Genomic DNA, 19641 nt, shown 5'->3' with positions numbered 1-19641 from the left:
TGCTATAAAAACATACAAAGACAACTGAACACTAGTGCAGTCAGTATCATTTTAGATTGGAGAAGGTTATATCTATAGTCATTCATGTGAAAATAAATATGTTACATTAAATTACATTACATGTCACTTGTTAGACGCTTTTATCCAAAGCGACTTACATACTCAATACTGTGGGCAATCCCCACAGGAGCAATTTGGGGTGAAGTGTTTTGCCCAGTGATATGACCGGCCCGTTGGCCACAACAGGAAAACAAAGAGAGGTGTTCAAAGGTTCCAAAAACCACGGCACTTTATTGATCATCATCAAAGAGCAAACACCAAAATCCGGAGAAGACGGACGAGTGGAAAGGACCAGAGCGAGAGTCCTTCTGCAGCCGGCTTGGAGAGAGTCAGGACCGCCATGTGACTCCGGGCAGCTGGGCTTAATAGCACCTCGGCTCCGGCCAGGTGTCTGTGATCGCGCTGATTGGCCTCCTCAGCTCCACCCCACCGTAAGACCTGTAAACACACCTGCACACAGGCTCTGGGGCCGTCACAGCCCCCCCCATAAAGTCAGGGTCCCCATCGGAACCCTGGCACCTAAATCAACCACTCAACCCAGAACATAGTGCCCACAACAATGATAAAGAAAAAAACAAAAAAAACTACCAATCAGTCACTGTTTTCCCCAACACTGAATAGTTCAGCTGATTAGCGTGTTACATGTGTTTGTTTTTTTTCCTCTTTTTCGCCATGCCACGGAGCCTGGAATGCCCCCCAACCTGGTAAAGAGGTTCACCAGCAAAATGCTCCCACTGAGGTATCCAGTTTCCCATTTGAATATTCTTCTGAAGCGAATACCCCCGAGCATGATTTCTCACCTCCCCACCAGGCAGAACACTCTCCATCAGACACGTCACCCCATGCTGCGGTGAGGCCTCTTCGATGTCAGCTGAGCTCATGTCCTCCGCCTGCCCATGTTTCATTGCCCGTGTCACAGCGCATGCTGTAAACCCGTCAGGATACTCCGTTTCGCTCTTGTCCGGCTTAATACTAACCAGGGGCACTGGCGCCACGAAAGCAGGAGGTGCCCCATCAGCCCACACCCGACTACCCGCAATGTCATTACCCAGGATCATCGTGACCCCATTTATGGGCAGAGCTGGCCGCACGCCAACCGCTACTTCACCCTGAAACAGATCCGAAAACAGCATCATCTTATGGAGAGGTACCCGAAGAACATTTAATCCCATTCCAAGTATCGGAATGAACAACCCCATGTATGTGTCCTCTGAAAACGGTAAGGCAGATGCTAAAATGAACGAATCAAATGATCCGGTGTCGCGTAATATCTTCACCCGCACCTTCTCATCTCTCCCCACCAGAGACACAAAACCCTCAGTCATGAAAGGCAAATAAGACTGCAGTTCTGAGCTAGACCCCTGTGGTTTCAACTCACTGTCTAAACGCCCAGTCACCTGCTCAGCGACAGGTGCCACGAACATTGCTGGCCTGGGACTACCACTAGTCCCTTCCTGCTCAGCTTTAGCCCTAAATGCATAGCAGTCTTTTCTCCAGTGCCCTTGCTCATGACAGTAATGACACACATTGTCAGGCTCACGTGCACCACGTACATGCCCTCTCTCTTGCCCAGCAGATCTCAATGGACGACCAGACCACGCTCCCATACCGGAGGAATTTCCACTGTCTGCCTTGTACGGCAGCACCTCCACCAACGTGTGTCAAAACATAGTCATCTGCTAATGCAGCAGCTTCAGCAGCTGTCCTGACTGCGTGCTCACTAATATACACCGCAATGTGTTCCGGTACAGAATTTTTTGAATTGCTCCAGAATAATGAGATCCCTCAACGCCCCGTGAGAATCAACGTCAGTTGCCGCACACCAGCGATCGAAATGGGTGGAAATATCCCGAGCAAACTCGAGGTGAGATTTATCACCTCTCTTCCAATTCCTAAACCTCTGACGATAAGCTTCAGGCACCAGCTCATAAGCCTTAAGAACGGCAGATTTGACTAACTCATAACGCAAATAGTCACTGCCACTTAAAGATGAATAAGCCTCCTGAGCCCTCCCGGTTAACACACACTGTAACAATAACACGCGAGTGGCCTCAGACCACCCCCTTACACCTGCGAGACGCTCAAACATCGAAAAGAAAATGTCCGGATCCTTTTCATTAAACTTGGGCACCAGCCTCAAATCATTCAACTCATCCACTGACCTCCCTGGGGTCCCGCTTTGACTAGCTGAATTATCAGGAAACAGGACATCAGCCGCTACTTTGCCCTCTCTAAGTTATTCCAGCTTCTCCCTCTGAAACTCCAACTTAGCCTGCTCAGTTTCCTGCCTCAATTTCTCCAAGGACACCGCTCTTTCAAGCTCAATGCCCTGTCGCATCTTCTCCACGGCCAACTCCTTTTCCGTCTCCAACTCTAAGCGTAATCTGAGTAACTCCTTCTGTTGGTCGAAACTCAAAACAGCACTTTGACCCGCCATTTCTACTGTGCGCCCGGGGACAGGAGTATCAAACACCTTGCTCTTCAACAAACAAGCCTTCAAATTCGCTTTCACAGAATCTTTCACTCTCTTATCGCCAACTTCAAAACCATAATACTGAGCTATGCTCACTAATTGATCCTTGGTGCACTGATCCAGGAATCCTTCAGAAGGTGCAGCCACAAACGCCCCCACAATATCCTCCATTTTTACCCAATAATAGCTTACACAGAGGAAATGCAATTTCTTAGCCCACCTGTGCACACAGTAGGAATGAGCAGCCCTGCTAGCTGACTTCCTAACCATAAACTTACTACACAACTCCCCCCCTAGTCTTCATGAGGCGTAGCGGTGGGTACTTATGCACTTAAACCCATAAGCCCGGTAAAGCAACCAGCAATTGGCAACTCCACCCGCAGCTTTGGACGTGCTCCCGAGCAAGTTTAGGGAAAAGGGAAAGTGAAGCTCAAACCAACGTACCTCAACACTATCAAAGCCCCCCCCAGACGAAACCCAAAGGGGAAACACCTCTTGAATCTACCAGGGGAAACACTCCTACAGGTATCGTGTACACAGATGGGACCACTACCTCATATGTTTCTGCGAATATCTAGGAGAACAGATCACCGCTACCGGACAAAAACAAATCTCCTCAAATCTCACAAACCCGGGACCATACGCGCTCCCAAAATAACTCCTAGGCACCCATAGAGTGCACACCCAACACCATATAAGGTCACCTACGTCACTGTCCTCAGAGGGAATCCCCCCCCAAAAAAACTCAGGCTACCACCTAGCCACGAACACAGGCTAAATCAGGCACAGCTAACGCCAAACAACCCAACCAACTCCCGGTTCATACTCACGATAGACGAGCCCCCAGTTGTTATGACCGGCCCGTTGGCCACAACAGGAAAACAAAGAGAGGTGTTCAAAGGTTCCAAAAACCACGGCACTTTATTGATCATCATCAAAGAGCAAACACCAAAAACAGGAGAAGACGGACGAGTGTAAAGGACCAGAGCGAGAGTCCTTCTGCAGCCGGCTTGGAGAGAGTCAGGACCGCCATGTGACTCCGGGCAGCTGGGCTTAATAGCACCTCGGCTCCGGCCAGGTGTCTGTGATCGCGCTGATTGGCCTCCTCAGCTCCACCCCACCGTAAGACCTGTAAACACCTGCACTTTTACTAGATCACCAAGCTCTCAAATGCGCTCTGAACTGGAGGCTTGGGGTTAGCCCCCAACAGAGAAATATTAACTTCACTCAGCACAGATAGAGGCTTTGCATTTATCACTGATTTAAATATTTGTTTTAATGAGTTATTAGTGTACTCCAACTTATGTAGTTGCTTGACATAATCACAGTGCTTCACCTGCAGATGCCCTGCTGGCACCTTTTATCCAGCTCTGCAAAGTTGCAGTCCTTTTAGCTGCCTCCTTCAGATTCTCTCTGCTTCACTCTCTGTCTTGAAAGCATTCTTAAGCACAGAAATGTAACATTAGGCTATGCATAAAATAACCAAACTATTATTACATTAACTAATTTGAACAGTAATTCACATCATCATCTCATAACAAAATAAGCTAAGGCGACTACTTGCATTCAGTGACTTGATTTTTAAAATGAAAACAAGGGACATTTTTTGTTTTGCGGCCCATATCTCTTAAAAATATGTAATGTTATAACTATTAAAGAAAAAATGGGGACAATTCTGTTTCAATGTAGTTTGACCATTGTAACTGCTGTGCAGACATACTGATAATAAAATATATAGCCCCTCCAAATGTCTGTGCACGTCCCTGGGTCTTTAACGCACCGGCACCAATACAATATGTAAAACATGTAATCGCACACATAGCGATATAGAACATAAATAATAAAAACGTACCTGGTTTAAAACACTTGTGTGGTCATACTGTGGAATGAGTTCACACTGAAACGAGATATTCATTCAAAATTTCACGGGCAATTACATATAAGAAGAAGGAGAAGAAGAATAAGTAAAAGAAGTAGTAGAAGAAGAATGAGGCTGCTAATGCTAAATGCTAACGCTAAGGCTACAATAATTGTATTGCTGCGAACAAGCGCCACACCATTGAAACATCAACTTTGTTACAATTTTATTTCACCTTGCCATATGAGGCCGGCCGCCGGAGGGCTTTCCTTTGCTTTCAGCTGTCAGATTGTAAACAAAGTCACGTGACTGGTGGCAGATGACAGCGCTGAGCGCTGACAAGGTGTGTTTTTTATTGGTTTTATTGCAGCGAGACTCTATAATACTAATTGTGAGCTTATGTTGATTCGGTGACAACAGAAAAAAAAGACTTTCGCTCTCTCCAAAGGGGCAGGTCAGCCAAAGAGGGAAAACAGGCCGATGCCCGGGCAACATTAGCCCGTACCTGTGCACGTCCCTGCCTCTGGCGTCCCATAACATTCTTGCCAGACCATATTCACACTTGCTGCAGGGTTGAGTATGTGTACTGCACACATTTGGTTTGATTGTTCCATAGGGTTAGGCCCAAGCCACTTTGTCACAGTGTCACAAGTGACAGCGGCTCAGAGACACCAAACAAGGAGCAGTCTGCTTTCTCCACCGACACAAGCAACACCAGTCCAGAACCAACAGGCAGAATGACCCACTCTGAATCAGTCCAGCACCAACAGCAGAATGACCCGCTCTGAATCCGTCCAGAACCTGTTACGAACTCAGACACTTAGGATGTAGGACCCAATTGCACGACCCGGGAGACAGAGGTAAAGTATTAGTAAGATACTTTATTTTCCAAAATACAGCAATGAACAACAAAAAAGGTAACTATCAAATCTCTAACCGAGATGACAAAAATAGAGGAACAAAATGAAAGCGCTCACGTAGTGAGGAATCAAACTTTACAAGAGTACAAAGAGCATAGACCTGACCATAGCAAGAGACAATACGAACTGACAAAGAACACTTGGGAGACAGGGGAATATAAGCACAGGGTAACTAGACACAGGTGGGACCAATCAGGGGCGGGGCTGACATTGATGAGCACAGGAGACACAGGTGAAAATAATCAGGAAGCCTGGAATGAGAGAAAGCAAACGTAAATAACATGCATCTCTCTAGCATTTCTGTCGGTGCACAACAGTACCCCCCCCTCTAGGGCCAACTCCTGATGGCCCAGGCTGATTGTAAAAATCGTGGATAAGCGTCTTGTCTACGATAAATGACGCAGCTACCCAGCTTCTAGCCTCAGGACCGTAACCCTTCCAGTCTACCAGGAATTGCTTCCCCCTCCCCCTATTACGGACCTCCAGTAGCTTACGGACCTTGTAAACCTCACCCCCTTCAAAGAACTCGGGCGGTGGAGGGGGCTTGGAGGCGGGAACAAGTGTGCTCTCGCACACCGGCTTGATTTTACTGACGTGAAACGTCGGATGTACTCTCATAGTTCTGGGGAGTTGCAAGCGTACAGACACCGGGTTGATGACTCTGGACACCGGGAAAGGACCCACAAATCTCGGAGCCAGTTTCTTTGAGGCGACATGGAGTGGTAAGTCCTTAGTGGAAAGCCAAACATTTTGGCCTGGTCTGTAGGAGGGAGCGACCCTGCGATGGACGTCTGCAACAGCCTTCATCCGAGCTGAACTTCGGAGAAGAGCCTGGCGAGCACCAGCCCAAACTCGTCGACAACGTCTGATCATGGCATGAGCCGATGGAACCCTCACCTCTTCCTCGTTGTTAGGGAAAAATGGAGGCTGGAAACCATTGACACAATGGAATGGAGAGAGACCTGTGGCTGCCGTAGGAAGAGTATTGTGGGCAAACTCGACCCATGTGAGGTGGTCACTCCAGGTAGTCTGGTTCCGGGAGACGAGACAACGTAGCGTAGTCTCTAGTTCCTGGTTCAGACGCTCCGACTGTCCATTTGACTGAGGATGATATCCTGATGACAAGCTGACGGTGGCACCTATGAGTCGACAAAACTCCTTCCAGAAAACGGAAATGAATTGTGGACCCCTGTCGGAAACAATGTCATCAGGGAATCCATGGATCCTGAATATGTGATTCATCATGACCTCTGCGGTGACTTTGGCAGAGGGAAGCTTGGTCAATGGGATGAAGTGAGCCATCTTTGAAAATCGATCCACCACTGTTAGGACCGTAGTCTTGCCTCTGGATGAAGGAAATCCTGTCACAAAATCCATTGAAATGTGTGACCAAGGACGTTGGGGAATCGGCAGGGGCTGGAGCAAGCCCATCTTGACTTGTGATGAGGTCTTATTACACGCACACACCGGACAAGCCGCTACGTACTCTGCCACATCTTTCTTCATGGCTGGCCACCAGAAACGTTGTTGTATCCTGAACATTGTCCTTGTTACCCCCGGATGGCACGAAAGCACAGATGAGTGAGCCCAGTGGATGACCTTGGAGTGAAGAGCCTCAGGAACAAACAGCAGATTGTTGGGACACTCGCTAGGTGCTGGATTCTTGACATTCGCCTTTTTTACGTCCGACTCCACTTGCCAGGAAAAGGCTCCGATCACACGGTTAAGTGGAAGGATGGTCTTGGGCTCTACCGCAAGTGGTTCCGGATCATAAAGACGAGACAAAGCATCGGGTTTTTGATTCTGAGACCCGGGACGAAAAGAGAGGGTGAAATTGAACCTACTAAAGAATAGTGTCCACCTGGCCTGACGGGAGTTGAGACGCTTAGCCTTTCTTATATATTCCAGATTCTTGTGATCTGTCCAGACTAAAAACGGCTGCTCTGCACCCTCTAACCAGTGTCTCCATTCCTCGAGGGCAGCTTTTACAGCTAACAGTTCCTTGTTCCCCACGTCGTAATTCCGCTCTGCCGTTGTCAGTTTCCGCGACAGGTAAGCACATGGATGCATCTTGTTGTCTTCTGCAGAACGTTGAGACAGTACTCCTCCAATTCCCTCATTGGAAGCATCAACCTCGACCATAAACTGGCGCTGGGGATCTGGAATGGTGAGTATGGGGGCTGATGTGAATCTCTCTCTGAGACGTTGGAAAGCGAAGTCCGCCTGGGGAGTCCACTTGAAAGGAACCTTAGGAGAAGTCAGAACATGTAGAGGGGCAGCAACAGAACTGAAATTCCTAATAAACTTCCTATAGAAGTTAGCAAACCCTAGAAACTGTTGGACCTTCTTCCTGGAGTCTGGTGTAGGCCACTGGGATACTGCACTGATTTTAGCCGGATCCATTTGCATATGATTAGGTGAGATTATGTATCCTAAGAAGGATACCTCTTTTGTGTGGAACTCACACTTCTCTGCCTTGACATATAACTGATTCTCTAGCAGTTTCTGCAAAACCTGACGGACATGGTTAACATGAGACTTAGTGTCTGGGGAGAAAATCAGAATATCATCCAGATACACAAACACTGAAATATTCAAAAATTCCCGTAAAACCTCATTCACAAGAGCTTGAAACACAGCCGGTGCATTGCATAGTCCAAAGGGCATTACTAGATACTCATAGTGACCACTCTGAGTGTTGAATCCTGTCTTCCACTCATCCCCTTTTCTTATTCTAACCAAGTGATATGCATTTCTTAAATCTAACTTGGTGAATATTTTGGCAGTTTGAAGTAGTTCAAAGGCAGATGTCATGAGTGGCAGAGGATAGCGGTTCTTCACCGTAATGTCATTTAGTGGACTGTAGCCTATGCAAGGTCTCAGAGACCCGTCTTTCTTTCCCACAAAGAAAAATCCCGCTCCGGCTGGAGAAGATGAAGGACGGATAATTCCTGATTTGAGTGAAGAGGAAATGTATTCGTCCATTGCTGCTCTCTCAGGTCTCGAAATCGAATAAAGTTTCCCCTTGGGAATGGGGGCTCCCGGTAAGAGATCAATGGGACAGTCAAAATCTCGGTGAGGAGGTAGCGACATGGCTTTGGATTTGTTAAAGGCTTCCTTTAAATCATGGTAACAGGAAGGTACCTTCTGTAGATCAGGATAGTCGGGGTGATCTATAATGATTTTACGAGAGTCTGTTGGTGCATTAACAGGTTGTGAAAGTTTACACCTGCCCATACAATCCTCTCCCCATTCCTTAATTTTCCCTGAACGCCAGTCAATGTGAGGATTGCGGATCTTTAGCCATGGAAACCCCAAAATAATCGGGTGCTGAGCCGACTCAAAAATATGGAATTGCATGCTCTCGGTATGGTCCTTATTCACAGTAATCTGAATGGGCTCAGTGCAATGGGTGACTGTGAACAACAAGCGGCCGTCTAAGGCACTGGCATTAATAGGATGAGATAGCGGAACAGTCTTTATTTCTAGCTGATTTACTACGCCCCAGTCCATAAGACTTTCGTCAGCCCCTGAGTCTATTAACACACCCTGGTCAATGGTTTGATTGTTAATACAAATGTTTACCTGCGTAACAGGTCGAGGAGGAAAGTCTGCGGGAAACTTGCTCACCAGCGCCCTCCTTTTGACTGGTGAGCACGATCTTTTCCCGGGCATGAAGCGAGTTGATGATCCGACTGGCCGCAGTAGAAACAACAACCCTCCCGTAGACGGCGCTGCCTCTCCTCCAGAGAAAGCCTGGTTCTTCCCAGCTGCATGGGTTCCCCGGAGTCATTCGGAAGTGTAATCCTCTGACGGTGTGGTAACATGGGCTGGACATCCTCGGCTGGCGGCGCGACCCACCAAGATGCATTCTGGGAGCTGGGAATAACGTCTCGGTTGCGTCGACGCTCCCTCTCTCTTTCCCGAAGACGGTTATCGATCCGGATGGCCACGGCGATGAGAGATTCCAGATCCCGGGGTGTCTCCAGTGGAGCCAGCTGGTCTTTTATCGGTTCCGAAAGTCCCGTCATGAAGGCGTCACGAAGAGCCGGAACATTCCATCCGCTGTCCGCTGCTGCTGTGCGAAACTCGATGGCGTAATCAACCACCTGGCGGTTGAGCTGGCGTATATGAAAAAGTTTTCTGCTGGCCTCTGTAGCAGGCGATGAGTGGTCAAAAATACGACTCATAGTCTCTATGAAATTGGTCAATGAGTAACATAGTTCAGTTTCTCTTGACCATTCTGCAGTAGCCCAGGCTGCAGCAGCCCAGGCTGCAGCTCTTCCCGTTAAATGAGACACAATAAACGCCACTTTACCATGGTCCGATGAAAAGGCTCCTGGGTTGTGTTGAAAATGCAGATCGCACTGTACCAAAAAGGCTCTGCAATTAGAAGAATCTCCGGAAAATCTCTCCGGAAGAGCCAGCCGTAAAGGGGAAGAAACAGCCTGACTTGGGAAATCAGCTGGAGCATTGACAGGCAACCTCTCAGTTGTGGATGACGTCACCGGAGGAGCAGTCTGTTGGTGAGTGAAAAAATGATTCATTTGGACAGCCAGTTGTTGCATCTGTGTGGATAATGCTTCCTGAATCCCGGCCTGGCGTCCTCTTAGTTCTTGCATTTCCTGGTTGACTAGGCCCAGCTGTTCCTCGTGATGAAAGATCTTCACGCCCTGTGCTGACAGCGCTGCGTGAAGCGTTCTTGGGTCGGCTGGGTCCATAATGGTCAGTTCGTTCTGTTACGAACTCAGACACTTAGGATGTAGGACCCAATTGCACGACCCGGGAGACAGAGGTAAAGTATTAGTAAGATACTTTATTTTCCAAAATACAGCAATGAACAACAAAAAAGGTAACTATCAAATCTCTAACCGAGATGACAAAAATAGAGGAACAAAATGAAAGCGCTCACGTAGTGAGGAATCAAACTTTACAAGAGTACAAAGAGCATAGACCTGACCATAGCAAGAGACAATACGAACTGACAAAGAACACTTGGGAGACAGGGGAATATAAGCACAGGGTAACTAGACACAGGTGGGACCAATCAGGGGCGGGGCTGACATTGATGAGCACAGGAGACACAGGTGAAAATAATCAGGAAGCCTGGAATGAGAGAAAGCAAACGTAAATAACATGCATCTCTCTAGCATTTCTGTCGGTGCACAACAGAACCAACAGCAGAATGACCCGCTCTGAATCAGTCCAGAACCAACAGGCAGAATGACCCACTCTGAATCAGTCCAGCACCAACAGCAGAATGACCCACTGAATCAGTCCAGCACCAACAGCAGAATGACCCACTCTGAATCCGTCCAGAACCAACCAACAGCAGAATGACCCGCTCTGAATCAGTCCAGAACCAACAGGCAGAATGACCCACTCTGAATCAGTCTGGCACCAACAGCAGAATGACCCGCTCTGAATCCGTCCAGAACCAACAGCAGAATGACCCGCTCCGAATCAGTCCAGAACCAACAGGCAGAATGACCCACTCTGAATCAGTCCAGCACCAACAGCAGAATGACCCGCTCTGAATCCGTCCAGAACCAACAGCAGAATGACCTGCTCTGAATCAGTCCAGAACCAACAGGCAGAATGACCCACTCTGAATCAGTCCAGAACCAACAGCAGAATGACCCGCTCTGAATCCGTCGAGAACCAACAGCAGAATGACCCGCTCCGAATCAGTCCAGAACCAACAGGCAGAATGACCCACTCTGAATCCGTCCAGCACCAACAGCAGAATGACCCGCTCTGAATCCGTCCAGAACCAACAGCAGAATGACCCGCTCCGAATCAGTCCAGAACCAACAGGCAGAATGACCCACTCTGAATCAGTCCATGTCGCTGCGGCTGTGCACAGAGTTGTTTCTTAGAAAAACATGCGTTACATGCGTTACTGTCATGTGGATTGCAGAGTATGAACGTCTTATCGCTATATTCAGACGATAAATACTTGTGTAAAGTTTGTGAAGGCAGGAACAAAACCTCAGTGATCACTGTTTCCTCACCGCCCCACCCTCCCTGAATAAAATAGTTTTCAAAGTTTTGGCATTCAGACTAATAACATATTGCTGAATTCAAATTATAAATACTTAAAAAGTGCTTGAAATAATTAAAAAAAACGTTATTATTCACTAAAAAATGTTGATCTCTGATTGATGAGATGTGATGAGGCTGACTTAATCTCATAGATTCACTGGATGTAACAGTAAGACAGAGGAACGTAAGTCTGTTTTCAGACTCCAGTCATGTTTGTGATGCCACATTCAGGACATTCAGTGTCCTTTTTTTGAGCTGAAGACAGTTGCTGGAAGCTGCAGCTAGACTGCAGAAGTATTTGTTTTGTTTTTGAGGATGGAACAATTCAAAATACAATTTATTTATTTTGGTTTACCATTTCATTTCAAGACATTTATGTTATTGTTTTCCGATGCACTTTCTAAATAATGAAAATATGTAGTTAATATTTGTTTGACTGCATGTATTCATTGATGAACAAGTAGCCATGTGCAGTAATATAGAAAATGTATGATGCAACGCATTGTTATGCATTGTTATGCATCGTGATATCGAATCGAATCGTTGACAGAATAATCGTAATCTAATCGTGAGACCAGTGAAGATGCACAGTCCTACAATCAAGTAACACTGTACTGTATAAAAAGACTCACATCTTAAAGGTCCCCTATTATGCAAAATCCACTTGTCTTTTATATATATATATATATATATTATATATATTTATATTGATGTGTCCGCAACTTAAAAGAACTGTCTTAAAACGAGCGGGTGGGATTTCATGACCAATGGGGACACATTGGACACCTGACAACATCCTCACCTGGCCGAAAGCCACAGTCATAAGTAAATGACTGAAGGTGTTAGCAGTTTGATGTATCTAACAGTGTAGAGTATACATTTAATGGCAGTGCATTTGTGATCTTTTCAATTGAGAATAAAAAGAAAAAACAATTAGCTTTTTCTTACCTTTTTAATTTAGTGCTTAACTCAAAAATATAAAATTGAATAATGACCACAGACCAAATTTCAATACATTTTTTGGGTCCCAATTGTGCAACTTGGAAGATCTGACACATTTTTGTGTGAACATTGAACTTGTATTAGAAACAGGAGTGAAAATGTTGCCATGGAAACATTGTGTCGGAATGTGTTCCTTTACAATTTAGGAAATTACGTTTGTGGAATGAATTATTCAGAGTTAAGTTTACTTAGTTGTTGTAACTATGGATGTAACAATTCTTGCTATATCACTTTTTTACAAAATAAATCTTAAAAGTTGGAGGATTGTCAGGCAAGTTCTGAAACACTGACGTTGTCCCAGATCAAGCATACAGGTAGTTGCACTGTGTGCTTCTAATTAAGCCTTTGGTTTTTATTTATATGTCAGAGGCCATGTCATGTTAATTGTGTCACTTTGCAGCATTCTCTCAAATAAATTGGCCCTTTGTTTGAATTAGGGCTGTCAAGTTAACGCGTTAATAACGCGTTAACGCAAAAAAAAATTAACGCCACTAATTATTTTAACGTGATTAACGCATGTGTATTTTTTGTCCTCGCCGCCCCGTAGTTTCAGAGCGCATCGAGTTTAAAATACCATCTACAAGCTGATGCTGACAGCCCCGCTCCTGCTGCCCGCTTGTGGCAGACCACACTTCCACGCTCACCGGCAGCCCCGGACTGGCCATCGGGAGGACCGGGAGGGAGTGTGTATGTGTGGCGCGACTCGCGCGAGCGAGGCACACCTTACGTGTTGTTAGCATCTGGTGCTAGCTAGCTGCGCTAAGGAGCTGTTTCAAGGACATTTCGCCGACAACTGCGCCGAGCACTTGACTTTATGCAGTCTGCAGCCAGACAGTGGGACATTGTACGAAAAGTCAGCTCACTCAGCACGGATAGTACGCGCTACATGATTGCAGCGTCCAGGCAGCACACGTTCGAGCATATATGCCTTGAGCGGCACATAGCTCCAAAACACACACACACACACACACACACACACACACACACACACACACACACACACACACACACACACACACACACAGTATTATTGTATGAGAGAGGTTCCAGGTTGAATTGAGGCGAATATTTGTAATGTTCAGGTTGTTGTGTTTAATATTCATGAGAATATTTGTCATTGTTCAAATGATAATAAACAAACATATAAAGCATATTTGTCCACTCATATGTTGATAAGAGTATTAAAAACTTGAAAAATATCCCTCTAAGGTACATTTAGAACAGATAAAAAATGTGCGATTAATTTGCGATTAATCGCGATTAACTATGGACAATCATGCGATTAATCGCGATTAAATATTTTAATCGACTGACAGCCCTAGTTTGAATACCTCATCATTACTATACTGGTGTTTCTCTAAAACTTTAGGCCCTATGAAGGAGAAGGATCTGATGCCTGGCACAGTGTTTCCAGTGATGGGCACACTGCTCTTCTTCCTGCCTGAACGCTACAGAGAAAAGCTTTGCTGTGTAACTCCTCTGCCCAATCCACATAAGGTAACCTCACATTTACACTCACAAGTGTTTTCTCTGTTTGTTAACTGTAAGCTGTACTTTTAATAATGCTTAATCATTGTTGGTCAGGCCAAAGAAACAAAGACCTTGCCTTATCAGAGGGCCAAGAAAGATGGCAACAAAGCAGCTCAATGCAAAGAGGATACAGTGACAGAGGACAAAGAGACGGAGAGTGACAGAGCACAAACAGAGCAGGAAGACTTGGAAATAAGGATGGCTCTGCCCTCATGTCAGCTGACCACTCATATGGTTCAGGAGACGGCCTTATGATCCTTTCTTCTTATGACAGGTGTACACTTTCAGATATGTGTTTGTGAGAAAAAAGTTATATGTGTGCAGTTTGAAGATAAGAGTGCTTCACTCTCTTGCACAATGAGCTGTTCCAAAGTGATTCTGTTTGACAAAAAATCAGGTAGTTAAAGGTGGGGTAGGTAAGTTTGAGAAACCGGCTCGAGATACACTTTTTGTTATATTCCATGGAATGCTCTTAACATCCCGATAGCAATGAATATCTTAAGTGCTTTGACAACAAATCCATAAAAAAATATCATCTGTGGAAGCCGTAGTACTGTAAAAAGTACGACCAATCATTTTAGCCGGCCCGGCTAAAATAACTGGATGGCCTACCTGCCTGTCAGCCTTCCATCTGTGCACAAACTTATCTCGTGCCCTCATTGGTCATGTGCGCGTTCGTGTGTGTTGGAGGAGGGGCTCTGTAAGGAAGTGGCAGATTTTCTCCGGTTGTGTATTTTCAAATTCTAGCGATCTCGAGCCGGTTTCTCAAACTTACCTACCCCACCTTTAATAGATAATTATGTAAATTATGTTAACAAGTTGTGTTATTTTCATAGTGAAAATGGAGCCTTAAAATCTCAATAAGTTTAGGAGCAAAATGTAAAAAGACTGAAAGGCACAACAGTAGTGTGGTATTGTGTCTTTACATGCATTGGTTCAATGCAATAAGTTTCCTTCTAGCTGCTTTAGAGTGGACAAAAGCAAAGGTATGTATGAATGTGAATATGTATAATTGTGTGTGTGTATAAATATATATATACACACATATATATATATATATATATATATATATATATATATATATATATATATATATATATATATAGCACTCTGGCACCATGACACACCATCTTTGCTCGGATCTTAACACACAGCTTTGGGAGGTTGAGATGATCTTGTTGAGAATAAGATATAAAAAATATTTTAGATTGGTTCCTAGTTGCTCTTAATACATTACTTGCCATAATGTTATTGGTAAATCCTTGGCATAATGCTTGGCCAGTACAAATAATTCACATTCATTGACATAACCAAGACCAATATGCTGCCCATTAAATGAATTAGGAAAGCCATGCCATCTATGAGAAAGAAGCAGTATGTTTTACATAACAATGTAAAGCATCAAAACTCAAGTTTAATTTTTAAAATACAGTACACAGTTTGTGTTCACAGTCACAGTAATCATGTCTCCAGCAGTCATGACTGTCAGGATAGGTTGACTCCATGTTCTCTGATGAGCTGGTATTTACCCTGTAAGGTGTCTGCTTAGTATTATCTCAATAAGTTCTACTGTAGGATGACTATCAACACGGAACCACATGTGTTTAAACATTTTTGTTGGTGCCTTTCTGTTCATACTTCAGGTTGTTGTCTGTGCCAGTATGCGATTCATTTGCTTAATTGTTTCACTGTTATCATGTTTTTTGGAATCACAGAATTCTTGACCGACCCCATTTTAGCATTTGAGTTATCCATTTTTATTGTATTAGAAGATAGGTGATGTTTTGAGTCAGCCATGTGGCTTACTATGTTCAGTGCCAAACCATTGTCACATGTTTCCAAAGAACATGTTTTTCAGTTCATGGAAAGTCCATATGAAATGCAATAATACAAATGTTCTCCTACATTTAGACAGTTGCGTTGGTCTACATATACACATTGCTGGAGTTGCAATTGTATGTGAAGTAAATGGCAGACCCAGTGTAGCAGTTTAAACATGCCTGTACAATCATACTCGGAAATACCTCAATTATTTAAAGCATATAGAAGATGGATTACTTTAAACTATTGTTTTAACAACACAAAATATATTTCAGATCTTTTGTAAATTTGTATAAATCAGAATCATAATACAATATAATATAAAGCAACATTTCAGAAGTTAAAATATGGAATTCTATATGCAAGAACCATGACATTTTCCTTTTTTTTAATGTCAAAACAGCATCCCCTGCTACATTATTTGACACAGGGGGAATGTTTTTCAGTGCTACATCCCATATGCTGACTTTCACAATCACGTTTCAAGACATTTTATTGGTTCTCAGTTTTTATTAACATGTTTTAAAGGACATGCAAATGTGTAATGTATTCATAATGCATAGAGTTGTGATATACCTGAAATTACTTGAAGTGTGTGCCTGTAATGTTACCTTTAATTATGCCCAGATAAAACCGCTTTATAATGTAGGGTAACATCATTTAAGTGCAGACATTAGTATTGATATTATTGCTGAAGATGAAGATGTATTTTCTAAACCTAGAATGGGTGGAACACTGTGATACTAATTTACACCAACACACCCAATAAAGCACAATTAACACAGTCTTGATATTCCAACCGAAGCCAGCAGTTTTTGTTAATTAACAGTATTATTCTGATTTTAATTTCACCATTATTACGTTTTCATTCTCTAACAATGAATTAGTTTGGACTGCAAAATTAAATGATTTTGTATACAATTTATAAAAGAAAGAAATCACACTTTGTAAGTTTTATAATTTGCAACAATAAATATTGTTTTTAACAATATTTATTATGTTTGTTCTCCCAACCACAAGAATTCTCTCTATTATGCATTCCAAAAAAAGAAAAGAAAAACCCAAAGCATTGACGTCAAGATGACTCCACTGCTTTGGCTGTGCCTTCATTTTTTAAATGTTATTTCTTGTGTCCTGATTTAGTTTCCATAAATTAACATGATATTGGCATGAATATCAGCTCACTTCCAAACGTCTGTGGAGGAGTGGACCAAGTCCAGACAAATAAGTGAATGGTAATGATGTATTCGCCCTTTGTCATGAGACAAAAAAGATGTACAATTTAATCTGCTGACATGTTTCATAGTTGTTTGGATGTATGACTAATAGATGTATAAGTTTGATGTACTTGAGTTGGGATGATATTAAAAAAATGACAAATTCAGTTACTATTTTGTGTACATTTTGTGCATATCCCCACCTATTGGCTATTGGTAGTGAATGTCATTATAGAGGCTCCCAAATGCACCAAGAACACATAAATGGCATTTTCTTTGTGCGATAGAAGCTCTATCCTTGCATTGACATATTTTGGACTCATCTTTGGGTTTGATAGTGGTGGTCTAATGGATAGTGAGGTGCGCCAAAGACATAGCGCTTTACTCTATGTTTGATAACCGAAAAGTAGCCGAAATACGCCCTGCGAGCCGGTTTCGAATCCCGCTCTATCCCTTGTATGTCAGAACATGCATAAATGTAAAGGTGGAGCTTATTTATTATTTTACCATACTTTTGGGTAGGTTGTGAATAAAATGAATGGATCATTTCAGTTCTTCACCATAATCATTCATGATTCATTGTCTGTTTATATTATTGTACTTTGTAACAGAATCTAAATCTTTAAAGTAACTCATGTTATCAAATCAATGAGGTTCAGAGTCAAATCTTTGCCTCTCAAATGTAGTGCAGTATTAAGGAGCATGCAAGTCAGTACATCACTGTACAGTACTTCTATAGATGTACTTAACATAAAATAGTACTTAGAATATAAGTAATATGACAAATATGTATGAGGATTATTGTTATGTTGTGCATTTATTATAATTACAACTTTTAATAAATGTATTAAAACTTAAGAACAAAGTATAATATAACAATAATGAAAGTGAAATATGATGATGAAATATTCAAAACAGAAACATCCATACTTGTTTTATATGTATTTATATATTTAAAACAACAGTAATAATAACAACAATTCTTACAATATGTATTGTAAAGTGTAAAATAAAGCTATACAATAAAAACAGTGCAAAAAGTTGCACCTGCTCACAGCATGTGGTCCTTTAAGGTGCATCCCCTCTCTTTTTTTTCCCATACCCTCTTTGCTCCAGCACAGTCCTCCAGTCCTCATAGGACTGGGTCTCTGATTCTTTACAGTACCAATTGCCAAAGAACTGTAAGTGGGCTGGTGGCTTCCTGTCTTTGTTGCAGTTTTTGCAAATGATGGCATCTGTCTTTTTGACATATTTTCTTTTGCCTGATCCAGATTGCTCCCTCTCCTCTTTTCTTTTCCTGTACTGCTGTGTGGTGTACGGCACGTTACTCTGACCGGATGTTAGCGCCTGAGTAGCTGATGGCAATGGCATGTTGAGAAGCATAATCTGAGAGCTTCCAGGCACAACCTGTGAGGGTCCAGGCACTTGAGGAAGCTGCACAGATGGTACCATGTATGGTGTTGAGAGTTGCAGAGTCGGTGCAAGGAAGGGAAGAGCATAGTATGGAGGTTTGTGGTGGGGCCTGTGAGATGGCCACTGGTTGTGATCTGTTCTGGAGCTTTGCCTCACCAGCAGTGTTTGGTGGCAGAACAAAGGTGTGAGGCTCAGCCAAACTGCCAGGATACAGAGATGTCCCTTTCTGCATTGCCACAAGAAGCTGCTCAGGTCAGAGTGATTATTTTGGCGCACTCGTCTCCACTTAAGGCCAGTAGGTGTTCTCGGAGACCAAACAAAAACTCTGCCAGCTCCTGGACGGCTCCATACCCCTCGATATTGTCAGGGCCAACACAATCCTAAAATGAAAGATAATTAAAACATATTTGATAGCAACAACAAATGCTATTAATTGTAGCTGACATAACCCAGATTGTGTTACAAGCATGTAAATAAACATAAGAAAGGTAAATTGGTCCTTACATCGACTGAGGTGGATTGTTGCGAGGACTGGGTGCTGGTAGATGGAGGTGACACTGTCGATGTAGGGACCACAGACAGGGAGGACAGGGTGCTGGTGGATGGAGACGGAGATAAAGAGGACGATGCTTTTGATGAGGCTGCAGGTAACCTTTGAAGGTGGAAGGTGGGGACAGTGAAGTCCTGAAACTCCTCAGGTTCAGCATGACCTTCATGAACCTCTATTGCCACCTCGCTGTTCTCTGACTCTTGTATGGCCAGCTTGTAGTCCTGAAGAACTTGACCAGTTTGCTGGTAAAGGTACTCCACACCCATCAGTTCCTCTTTAAAATCAAATAAAAATACAATTAGATAATACACCATCATATATATAATATGATTTTAAATATAAATGACTTAATCTAATTACTCTTGGTATTTAGATGATATGTTATTTGCATATCAATCAGAAAACATAATGCAAGTGATAAAATGGTAGGCTATTAGTATACTACAAGCAAATAAAATATGTATCTACCAGTGTATTTTCGTGGCCACATAAGGGATGATCTTCTTCCCTTGAACCTCCTCTGCCAGAGTATTCACAGCATGGCGAAGAAGATGATTGTAGCAGTGTGGATGCTGCTGCTCATCCCTTGTTGCTGCCATAGCCCGGTCCTCATTCCAGCATGCCAGTCCATCCAAAAGATAGACTTGGAAAAAGGTGTCACTTGCCAGAGTACCTGTAAAGTACATTTTGAAATGTATCATGTTTTTATTTCAGATCATTTCAACATTTGTATAGATAAAAACACAGCACAC

The 19641-nt window shown here is 43.5% G+C and overlaps 2 protein-coding genes across 2 annotated transcripts in view; one reads left to right on the top strand and one right to left on the bottom strand.

The window, feature by feature from the left end:
• slc5a6a (solute carrier family 5 member 6a) overlaps nt 1-17093 on the top strand; it is a 78859-nt gene extending 61766 nt beyond the window's left edge. Inside the window, exons 18-19 of the mRNA XM_034138303.1 lie at nt 13728-13855; nt 13943-17093. Coding sequence (XP_033994194.1) covers nt 13728-13855; nt 13943-14143 — 329 coding nt within the window. The 3' untranslated portion in view covers nt 14144-17093. The remainder of the gene's footprint in view (nt 1-13727; nt 13856-13942) is intronic.
• Nucleotides 639-1758, bottom strand: LOC117489077. Its single transcript, XM_034138304.1, has 2 exons — nt 1601-1758; nt 639-1554 (listed from the first exon to the last, which is right to left on the bottom strand). The coding sequence occupies exon 2, from the start codon at nt 1482-1484 to the stop codon at nt 699-701; it is 786 nt and encodes a 261-aa protein (XP_033994195.1). The 5' UTR covers nt 1485-1554; nt 1601-1758; the 3' UTR covers nt 639-698.
• Nucleotides 17094-19641: the final 2548 nt, after the last annotated feature.

This window comes from Trematomus bernacchii, unplaced genomic scaffold (genome assembly GCF_902827165.1).
Source record: "Trematomus bernacchii unplaced genomic scaffold, fTreBer1.1, whole genome shotgun sequence".
Taxonomy (NCBI): domain Eukaryota; kingdom Metazoa; phylum Chordata; class Actinopteri; order Perciformes; family Nototheniidae; genus Trematomus; species Trematomus bernacchii.
Note: the sequence above shows the minus strand (reverse complement) of the source record. Positions and strands in the feature narration are given on the sequence as shown.